The following is a 12,054-nucleotide window of genomic DNA, read 5'->3' on the forward strand; positions in this document are numbered from 1 at the left end:
ATATATATATATATATATATATATATATATATATATACATATATATATAAACATTAAGAAAAATTAAAAATAAAACATTGCATAAATTGCAAGGTTTGTTAGCACAAAAGATCAGTTTGCATTTTGTTCTATTTATATATTTATGGAATAAAAGAAACAATGGAAAATAAGTAAGGTTATAAATATTTATATACTTTTATTGTAGATAATCATTTCTAAAAATATTAAAAATTATCTATATTTTGATTTATTTCATCGCGCGTGCGCGTACACACATTCTTTTATTAATATATTAATTATATATATATATATATAATTTAACATTTCTTAACAATTTTATAATATTTGATCTTGAAAATTTGTTATTGACTTTAATTATCTGATTGCTATCACTAGCGATGTGTCAATAATATAAATTTAATATGTATTTATTATTAATAACACTTTTTAATCTTGTGCTACGTCATATATGTGACGTAAATAAAATGTGATAAAACATGAATATGATATTATAAGTGTCTAAACATAGAATAATTAATATCAAATTTAGTAAATTATTTATTTACTCCATAAAAAAAATAAGTTTCTCATACAAACCGTTACGAAAGTACCGAGATTCACTATCATAATGTCTGCGCTGATAAATCTGATTGAGAATAAGTACGAATATCGAGTATGAGTATACGATAATCACTAAAAGTTTTTTATTTACGTTATTGTTGTTAAACATTACTCATTCTATGTTATAAAGACTGATAATTTTTAAGAACTCTTAGATAAAATTATGATAACTCTATATTATATACGCACGCACGCACGCACGCACGCACGCACGCACACACATGCACACAAACACGCACACATGCACGCACACATAGTACCTGCCAAAAGTTCCGGGCCGACTGAATATATCTCGGAAAGTATGCATTTTTGAGAAAAATGTTTTAGACAAAAATTGTAGGATTTAAAAAAATCTAAAAAATATTTAATGATTTTATCAATTTAATCTTGAATGGCATCGTCAATGTCAGGTTAAGGTCACATTGATTTTTTTAATTGGATACCTATTTTAATTAAATCCTATTTTTGATTCCATTTAATTTAACAGTCGATGTCAAAAGCTTTTCAAAACGTTATTATATAAGTTCATTTTCATTAAGTATTTTTCGAGTTATAAGACTTGAATGTTACAGTATCGCCATTATTAATATTACTCAAAGTGTCCAACGAGTAAAATCTCTTGAATGTTGTTCAGGATCATGTCCTGGATAATATTTGTTAAGATCAAGGTCATTGGAAATTGTTTCTCTTATTTTCAATCTTAGATTATGAAATCAAAAAGGGTGTCCATTAATTTAAAAAAATTAATATGATTCTGATTTGACATTGACGACGCCATTCAAGATTAAACTAATAAAATTATTAAATATCTTTAAATATTAAATATCTTTTATTATTAAATATCTTTAAAGATCTTTTTGAATCCTATAATTTTTTTCTAAAACATTTTTCTCAAAAATGCATACTTTCCGAGATATTCAGTCGGCCCGGAATTTTTGGCAGCCACTGTATATTATATGCTTTGTATGTAATACATATGTATATATGTTTATAAATGTACGTATCAATTTTTTTCTTTTTATAATAGTAGGTATAACTTGATTTTTTTCAAACAATTTGATAATTACGAAAGAACTAGAATTATTTTCAGCTTGATTTCATTATCAGCAATAATAAAGATATAAATTGATGCCAAAATAGAAGCTACAATGTCTTGCATATAAAAAACAGTATTGAATGATTCAAAAGCCATTTGAATTAAATTGAAGCACATTCAGAGTCAATTTGAAGAGACTATTAAATTTGTCTTTTTTATGCTTTTATAGTATTAATGCTTTATAGTATTAAAATAAAAATATAGTGCACCATTAAAAAAAAGAGATAACTTTAATATAAATTTAAAAAATTTAGAATGAGACTTCTTTTGAATATTTTCAGATTTTATATAAAAAATTATAAAGATAATGTATTTATGCTTTTTTTTGTATATTCTACGTTTAGCAGTTATTTCAAATACTATTTATATAGAAACATCTTCTATACATATATGCGAGTAGGGAAATAGCTTTAATTTTTAAATATGAAAAATGCTGAAGATATTAATATAGTTATTGATAGTAGTTATAATAAAATGTTTTTATTGTAATATATTTATTTGCAAGCATTTACAGTTGTATATATTATTTATTACAATAAAATATCAACAGTTAATGTAATTTATAAATATTTATAATCCAAGGAGAAATAATAGGAATTGAGTAATAAAAAAAGTTTATTAACATTATTCATTTGGATAGAATTTGTATTTTTACTGTTAATATAAATTCTTTGTAATATTATTTTAATTTTGTTTCTCATTATAAGCTTTTGTTTCTCATTTTAATATTTTTTCTTACACAACACAAATAAAATATAAAGCCTTCCGCAAATATTTCATATATTATGTAAAAATAAATTAGATAGTATTAATGATATGTTTATATCATTGATATTAACTAATATGTACATAATTTATCTTTAACATACCTTGTATATCGATTCATGGAATATAAAATACAATTTCTGTTAATCAATCTTGTTGAGCACGTTTTAATATATTGTAAGCCGAATACGATGTTTTAAGCAACTGTAAAAAAAATTGTTAATGCATTTCATATTATTTAAAACATTTATAAAAGAAATTAAACATATTTTTATTATCAATTAATACTGACAGCTACAAACGAGTCAAGATTTAATGTAATGACAATTGCGCTCTTAAATTCAATGGGAATCATTGAACGTCTCATAATTAACAGAAAAGATTTTTTATTTTTGTTATCAAGCTCCTGCCACTTTATATTGTATATACTGTTTGCTACTTTGGTACTCTGTAAGTAAACGTTTTAAGCATTGAGTATTATTAAAAATGATGAACCATCTATTACGTAATGATATTTTTTTTTATTTTGAGATTTTTGTATCTTTATACTTAAAGTTTTAGTAGTTACAAAAGAAAGAATTACAAAAGAATAAAAAATAGTTTATTTTTTTATATATAAATATAAGATCATAATATATGTAGATAAATTATGTACTCTTAATTTGAGTTCATTTCCAAACCAACAATAGAGGAAGATCTGTGATAACATGCAGGCCGTATATAGTATGAGAGTAACAAGACTTCCATTAATCATTAAGAGAGAAATAGCAGCCAATTTATATAAATTAGCACACACTACTAGCATGCTTACTGCGAACTGGAGAGCAATTATTTTCGCAAACCTGCGATTTACTATATGAGCGTATCTACGATTAAATAAAAAAATTTTAATCTGTTTAAAAATCATTTATCAATCTCATCGAATATCTTTCATGACATTCTTTGTTAGATAAACGATTTAATAATTTCCGAATTATTTTAAGATGAAAATTTCCAAAGAACATACAAACAATTTTGTGCAGGATGATTATATTGTAAATTTTTGAAATAACAGAGTGGTTTTAAAAACTAACTCATATATACGATTGTGGTGACGTACACAATCGCGAAGAATATGTTTTTCGTATAAGATTTTCGTCAATCGATATTCCAGAATCTCGAATTGACAGCAGATCTCCTGCAGGAGTCCGGTTATTAGGCTATCACAGGCAACGTTTACAGCCGCACAGATTGACATACCTATCATTTGATGAGTAAACATCAACAAAAATATAATAGGTAATGTGTAGTCGAATGGCACCCATGCTTTATATGTCAAGTTTCCTTCTATAAAATCCATAAAGATAGCATTTAAAATTATGCATATGACTGTTACTTGGACGAGGCCATAATACCATACTGCGTATTTCCTATAAAATGTATTTCTTATGAAAATATTTTCTAATACTCAGCTATGAAAAATTGTTACATCCACTTGTTTTTGAAAAATTTACTTAATACTCTTATTGCACTATTTTTCTTAAATTATATTACTATTTACATCTGTGTTGTTTGTGGAATATTGATGGAATATTGGCATTGGAAGAATGCTTATAAATCATTAATATCCCACAAATAATACCCACAGATAATAATTAAAACATAATAATAATAATTAAATAATTACGTTCAGACAATAATCATATTGTAATGTGTATTGTGTTAAACACTATATATGTACATTGTCTTAAAATTAAATAATTTAGATATTTAAAATATTAATACATTCTATATTGTTGTGTAATCTATTTAATAACACAATGCAATAATGGAGTTAAAATATTCTAATTATTTAATTATGACTGATGAATTTATTTGTGTAATTCGAAAATAATATTTACTTTATCGTTTTGTCATATTTTTGTCGAATTATTACTTCGCATGATTCTGACGGTTTGAAAGGTTTCTTCTTAAGAACATTGATTATCGTTATGACGTGTTCCTTAATTACCCACATAGTAGTTATTTTATAGGTTGCTATGAATACCGTCAACGTCATATATATATTATCGCTTATTTCGTCAAAATTATTAATATTTAGTATGATGTTCACAACTTGCGATATTGTAAATGTGCATAACAGACAAATTAACAATATTCTATAACTGTTATACATCATATATTTAAATAAAGATGTCCATGTAAGCGGTTGCCAGCATCCGCTGACTGCGCAGAGTGTAAGTGTAAATTCCAGCACGATCATTCAAACTTTTTAAAATTTAATTTTGCCTATATGTGAATTACTCATAGTATTATATCTATACTTATATCTATGTATACGTTCAATATCATATATATTTAAAATAAAAAAAATAAAATTTTTTTTTTACATATATTTAATATGAAACTTAATTTCACTTAAATAGACTTCAAAATTGAATTACTTAAGTGTTCAATTCATTGACATTATACAGGTAAAAACATTTCTATTAACAAGTTGTCTTTTTAAATAAACCAAACTTTGATATATAAAATGTAAAGAACTTATAATTTTTAAATAAACATAATAATTGTACAATTCTATTTTGTAATATATAAAACTTATAAATTCATAATATTTATTATACTTACAAAGTGATCAATTCTCACTTAACTATATCACATAAAAAAAATTGCAAATATCTTAACAAATAATATCTTAACAAATAGAACTATTTGAACAGTTCGTAAAAAATTGTATGGTTACATCATATATTCACACTTCAAATAGCAATAGACAAATTTTACAAGAGATCGGAATATACCCAGAATATACCCGTCTATACCCTCACGACAGTACTTTATGATATTGTAGAGTACTCGTTCATCAAACCCCTTTTTATGTATCTCTGTTATTACCGTAATACCAAGTTTGCGACGGCGCGGAATATTATTTTTATGAGGCAAGATATAAGCTACAATATTTGTCACGCGATGGGGTAAATAACATTTCCACAAGATAAAAGCAATGTGGCTTTTAAAGGTTCATCAATATAGAACATCAGATGTAAGGGATTTCTATGAAATATTCGTCATCTCTTGTATTTTTGATCAAAAATATATTTTTAATCACTGTTAACTGCACTATTCAATGCTTGACATGTAACATCACGTACCTCATTTCGATTTCTATTCATAGCATAACAAACATTAGCGAGAAAGTGAATTATAGAAGCTAGTCTAACAGTGATCATTTCTACGATATTAAGCTTTTTATATATTACGATAATTGTAGCAATTAAAACAATATTTATAAGAATTTTCGATTATATGTGCAAAGAAAAACGTGGGTATTACTGTATGCTTATTACAGTTAATGTGAACTGCAATGATATTTTATCAATTCATCTATAATAAAATGATATCAGCTCTAATTCATAACTTAAGATTGTATTTAAGACAGTTTTAAATATAAGAATCAATTGAATATCTAGCCTATAACTCCTGTATATAATGTCATTTGATAATAAATAATTTTTATGAACAAAATTGCGTACTATATGTGTCATAATTTCGTAGAACAAGGTACGCAGTCATGAGTGAAAACATAAATGAAATCTTTATATTCTTATTAATAAATCGATAAGTTTGTTCGCATCGCATGTTCCAATGCGCTCTTGCTATAGTTTCTACTCACTTCAACGAGAGTTAGAGTGAGTAAATGTTATGGTAAGAGCATTTTCTGAACATGTTAGAGAATGCGATGCGAACAAACCTTATATGTGTTACGAATTATTTCTCTGATTATACTTACATGTCGCTTTAGTATACAGTAATTAATAATATTATAAAATATTTTATTACTATATAAGAAAGAATTCTTCATATATATAATATTAAATAAATTAAGAATTATGGCTTGCCTGGATAAAATTTTAAGAAAACAGATAATACTACAGATAATATATATCATATATAAGACATTATTTGTTCTTAAATTATCTTTCTTCTTAAATTATCATTAAGCACTTTATTGTTTCTAAACACAGATCTATTCAAACAATATCAAGGTTGCTTATTATACAAAAGCCGAACCTTTTTATTTAAACATTATAATTAATATACATAGTGTTATGTTCGTGTTTTGCCGGCGCCTTAGCGAAGAGCATGCCGAGATGATTAGATATTTGTCTGTTTGACAAGATTGTCAGATTTGAATGTGAGCTGTCGGCGCGTGCGGACGTATCTCTTGATTGCTCCATCTAACATCTTCCGCGGTGTTCTGTTCTGTATTCTGTATTAATAAACGCTTCTTGTTCTTTTTTATAATATTTGTTGTTCGTTTCGACGGTGCATTTCGGGAGTGCGTGTGCGTGTCCGCGAGCGCGACATCATAAATCGGCCGCACGGGCGTAACAATATAATTTATATATTTGCATATTTAATCGAGTTAATGATTCCTGTTAAAATATCCTTATCAAAAATAATGTATTTAATATTATGTAAAAATATATCAAAACATTTTTCCAAAAAGTATCAAGTAAGTGTAACATTAAAAATGCAATTTAATATTTCAAACATTAGACAAAAGGTTAATTATATATGTATAACATGTTTTATTAATATTTGCACAGATAACACGCAATACATACATGTTTAGAAACGAGATATAAGGCATATTTTGTGTTCATGCGTGTTATCTGTGTATAAAATAATTATTATATAATATAATATATTATATATGTACATATTATTATATATATGTAATTAACGCATATTTTAAATTTTGATTTGGATTTTTTGTTGTCTAAATAGATATTGGTTAATTATGCATAAGAAAAAAATGAAACTCAAACGTCAAAAATATAGAGACACAAACATTTGCAATAGTTGTATTTGTATAACTTTATTGTAAATAATCATTTTCCATAATTTATTTATATTTAGCTCATTCCATCGCGCGTGCTCGCATTTCTCTATTAATGTATTATTTATATTATTTAATGTATTTTTACAATTTTATAACATTTTCTTTCAGAAATTTGTTATTAGCATTAAAATTAATTAATAAATTAAAATTAATTAAAATTACTATCACCAAAATTAATTAATTACTATCATCTTTGATGTGTCAATAATACATAATAAATTCAATATATATTTATCATTAATAATTTTTAATTTTGTGCTATTTTACTGTTTCCGCGACTGTAGCATTACATTAAAAAGAGAATATGACGTTTTAAGTACCTAAACACTTATATAATTAATGACAAATTTATTCAGTAAATCATTTTTTGTTATATTCAAAGAATAAATTCTTCATACAAACCTTTATGAAAGAGTCAAGATTCACCGGTATAATATCTGCGCTGATAAATTCAATTGGTATCGTAGCACGATTCATGATCATTAAGAGTCCTTTCTTCATATTATTACTGAACATAGTCCATTCCATATTATAAATACTATCAGATAATTGAAGACTCTATAAATGAAGTTATAATAAAATTATATATATATATATATATATTTATGTATAAACAAATGTTTTATCAACGTATAATTTAATACGCTTATAAATACGGCTTATAAATACTGAGATACATATATATACACACACACATTGTGTGTATGTATATTTTCTTCTTTTTGTAGCAATAGATATAATGTCAATTTCGCAACTTTATTTTTTTTTTCAAATAATTGTGAATTATGAAATTATAATTTATTATATTAATATACTAGTTATTAAAATTACCTTAAGCTTGATTTCGTTGCCAAACCAACAATAATAAAAAATTGGAGCTAGAGTGCTAGCTATAACCATAACATCTTGTATACAAGAAACGGTATTAGACGTTCTAAAAGCCATATGAATTAAATTGTAGCACATTACCACTGTGATCGTTAAGAACTCACTAGGAATTATTTTGCTAAATTTATCGTTTAGTATATACGCGTACCTAAAATTACAGAGAACATTTTCAATTCATCTACAGATTCCATTAAGACTATCTAATATAATTAATGAATTTATATTGTTATATATAGTTTAATATTTAAAAAAACATGGAAATTATCTTATATTTCTAATTTCTTTATAATTATATTCTTTTATAATTATATTCTATATTCTTTATAATTTCTTTGTAATATAACAGCTTCTTAATATACTTAAAGAAAATTAATTTATATTGATAACATGCATATTGTGCACTTTTTTGTATCAAAGATAACAAAATTTTTAAAAGATTCATTTCAATAAAATGTTTCTACATAGTCATAATATAAATAGAAATTAATATATTATTTTTTCTTAATAAGCATATTAATTATTTTCGCAAGAAAATTTCCTAAAAGAAATTTGAACAAATATATACAAATAGAAATAATGGAACTTTTTAATTCTTTAAAATACTAAGCTATTTTCATATTTATTTTTTTTCTATATCTTTTTCTTTCTATATCTCTAGGTATGACATATATTAAAAGAAATGAAAAGAAACTATGGAAAATATGTGAAGCATTAATTGGTTATTCAATTCATAAGTGAAAAATCTATTGGTATTTATACTATGGATACATATACTGTCGATGTATAGCCTTTCTGACAATTCAAAATATCAGTATTCAATACTACATATATTTCCATCTTCAGTTCTTAAGTGTAACTAATCTGTCCCCAAATTTCGAATTTATTCCTAATTTAATTTTAAATATACAATTTTGGACCCTAGATGATTAAATTAGTTGAAAAATCTTAATTCGAAAAATGACAAGTTTCAATAAGAATATACTCTTAAAGAAATAAAAATAATATTCTACGTTAGAAAAATAACTCAAATATACATTTATATATAAATATGTATATAACTTACTCAAATATATATATATGATGGCGTACGCAATTGCGCAGATTTTCTTGGTCATTCGCAATATTCGACAAACGATATTCTAAAATCTCGATTTGACAGCAGATGTGCAGCAATAATCCGCAAATTAAATTGTCACATATAGGATGTATAAGTCCGTTAAATATTAGAGAGAATATCTGATGAGCGTATGCTAGATAAAATAGTGCAGATATTGAACTGTTGAATGGTAACCATGCTCTGTACATTAAAGTTCCATTCTTAAAATTCGTAAATATCGAAAGCAAGATCATATAAATGACAGTTATCGAGGAGAGAATTAAATAATATAATGTATTATTCCTATAAAATCATTTATAAAATGTAATTAAATTTAAATAGTTTTAATATAATTTAGTTATAAAATACTGAAAGAAACTTACGTTATTCTCTTGTCAAACTTCTCCCGAATCATGTTTTCGTTCAGATCCACTGGTTTAAATGGCTTCTCAACGAGATTACTAATTAACATTGTAATACTATTATGATTTATCCGCATAGCAATTGCCTTGTAGCATGCCAGAAGCGAAATCAAAGCGTTGAACAAGGCGTCACCAATTGTGTCAGCGTTGTCAGCTCTCAATATCAACTCTATAATTTGAGTCATTGCAAAGGTGTATAATGTTATAAGCATTGACGTTGTATAAGCATTATATATCATGTGTCTAAACAGCGATGTCCACGATGTTGGTCGCCAGCATCCTGCGACCGCTAAAACCGCGAGCGTAAATTTCAAGACAGGCATTTCGCTTTTCTTTCCAACATCATTTCTCAATATCCACTTGCCCAACATTAATCACTGTTTTAATTAATGTATATACACTTATTTACTACAAATTTTAATTATTATGATAATATACTAATGAGCGGTAATTAGTAGCATCGAGATTAATTGTTTTTAGATATTTGATCGTGTATTTCGCTAAATGGTCGCTAATTAATTGCCTTTATGTATGTTAATAATTAGATACAAAAATTTAATAATAAAATAAATAAAAGTATATTATTATTACAATAGAATTACTATGATTATTATTACTATTATTATTATATTATATTATATTATATTATATTATATTATATTATATTATATTATATACGATTCTATTATTCTATTTATGTAAAATATTTCATTTTTTTATACTTTAAACTTACAAAAATTTTGATTAACTTGTTCGAATTGTTCGTTGAATACTTCACAAGTTTTAATCGAATATTCGCTGCACATGTGTGACAAGTCAAATGACGTTACAAGGAAACAATCTCGTAACGTCTATAGTCTCTCAATAACGATATTTCCAACTTTCCTCTTCATATAAGGTATCTATATTATTATCATAATAAAAGACTTGCAGTCCTCTCGTAAAATAATATTCCCGAGAATTGAGAAGTGACATTCTTCCGAAATAATATCTATGCGAAATTGCATAATATACCATTATTTTTGCAGAGACAGTCGCGGACAATTCTATATAAAAGAAGTCAGGTATATACTAGCAGAGATATATAGAAAAATAAATTCTTTAAATTGTCATCAGTAGAGTAGCTATAAACTATCTCCGAGATACTTGATACAATTCCTTTTGTGTTCTTTATTGTAAAATATCTTATTTATAACTCATCATCGGTAACATCACAATATTATTCTGTGATACAATGAAGATACTCGAAAAAACAAATATTTTCAAATATTAATTGAGCAGTGACTACAACTTACCTGTATACAACATTAATGCCATCCGTTACTCAGTTACAAGCTATTATTATTACATTTCCTATCATAGTATCTATGTTCTAATTATTTATATGATATTATGATATCGTGCACTCTTTTAGATGAATTTTTATATTTTTGATTGAACATAAAAAAAATATGTAAAGTCATAATTTGTTATAAATTATTAAAATTTATGCAAATTTTAATAATATATAATATAATACTTTTTACATTACAAATATTCAAATATTCACTGCATATAATTTTGAACAATATTCAATGCTTCTTTAGTTGATTTACTAATATTTTTTTATGTAAAAAATAGATGACTACAATTCTATGAAAATAATTCATTTATAATGTTGAAAATCAAATTGAATTTACAGATGTATGAATGTAAAACATTGCAATAGTAAGAATGTTAAATATATATATATCACTACAATTATTTTGTTTTTATAAGTAACATACATTTATAAACATTTTTAATTAATTTGCGAGATATATTTGCTTAAATACTTTAAAAGGTATTACATTATCGTATGTTTGACAAATTAGTTACTATTATAAAACTTTATGAATTTAGAAATTTTTCATAATATTTTTTTCATAATATTTATTTTTTTTAATATTATAACTATATTGGATAACAATATGTACATATGTCAAATTTTTGTGAAATAATTTTGTAAAATATAATTTAATTAATATGTAAAATATAATTGTATTATTACAGAATTACTTAATGTCTATTTTAAAAATAACACTGCGAGATAAAAAGGAAAAACATGTTAAAAGAACACATCTTATCCAACTTTATTATGACATTTTTCACATATATTTTAACATATATTTCACATATATTTTTTATCCATGTATGTCAATTACGAGATACTATATTTTTTTATTGCCTGTCATTATATGAAAAAAATGTCGTTATATACAAGAACAATATTTTCAAATCTGAGAACTAAATTCATTTT

At 24.7% G+C, this 12,054-nt stretch overlaps 2 protein-coding genes across 2 annotated transcripts in view; both read right to left on the reverse strand.

Annotated features, from left to right (window-relative positions):
* Positions 1–2,629: 2,629 nt before the first annotated feature.
* Positions 2,630–4,478, reverse strand: LOC105623199. Its single transcript, XM_012204602.1, has 5 exons — positions 4,363–4,478; positions 3,556–3,891; positions 3,138–3,348; positions 2,775–2,930; positions 2,630–2,686 (listed from the first exon to the last, which is right to left on the reverse strand). The coding sequence occupies exons 1-5, from the start codon at positions 4,476–4,478 to the stop codon at positions 2,630–2,632; spliced, it is 876 nt and encodes a 291-aa protein (XP_012059992.1).
* A 2,169-nt stretch (positions 4,479–6,647) lies between these two features.
* Positions 6,648–12,054, reverse strand: part of LOC105623210 (odorant receptor Or2-like) — a 12,609-nt gene continuing 7,202 nt past the window's right edge. Inside the window, exons 3-6 of the mRNA XM_012204613.1 lie at positions 9,738–9,945; positions 8,202–8,304; positions 7,773–7,928; positions 6,648–6,734 (exon numbers count right to left, since the gene is read on the reverse strand). Of these exons, the coding sequence (XP_012060003.1) occupies positions 6,648–6,734; positions 7,773–7,928; positions 8,202–8,304; positions 9,738–9,945 (554 nt within the window). The remainder of the gene's footprint in view (positions 6,735–7,772; positions 7,929–8,201; positions 8,305–9,737; positions 9,946–12,054) is intronic.

Source organism: Atta cephalotes, assembly GCF_000143395.1.
Source record: "Atta cephalotes unplaced genomic scaffold scaffold00002, whole genome shotgun sequence".
NCBI classification, from domain to species: Eukaryota; Metazoa; Arthropoda; class Insecta; order Hymenoptera; family Formicidae; genus Atta; species Atta cephalotes.

What these genes read in the sequence shown, in the direction of transcription:
- LOC105623199 (XM_012204602.1), bottom strand. Translation starts at nt 4,478, where the DNA reads ATGTGGGTAATTAAGGAACACGTCATAACGATAATCAATGTTCTTAAG. An exon ending in AAATATGACAAAACGATAAA is followed by an intron (nt 3,892 to 4,362) that starts GTAAATATTATT and finishes TACATTTTATAG; the next exon opens with GAAATACGCAGTATGGTATT. An exon ending in CACCACAATCGTATATATGA is followed by an intron (nt 3,349 to 3,555) that starts GTTAGTTTTTAA and finishes ATTTAATCGTAG; the next exon opens with ATACGCTCATATAGTAAATC.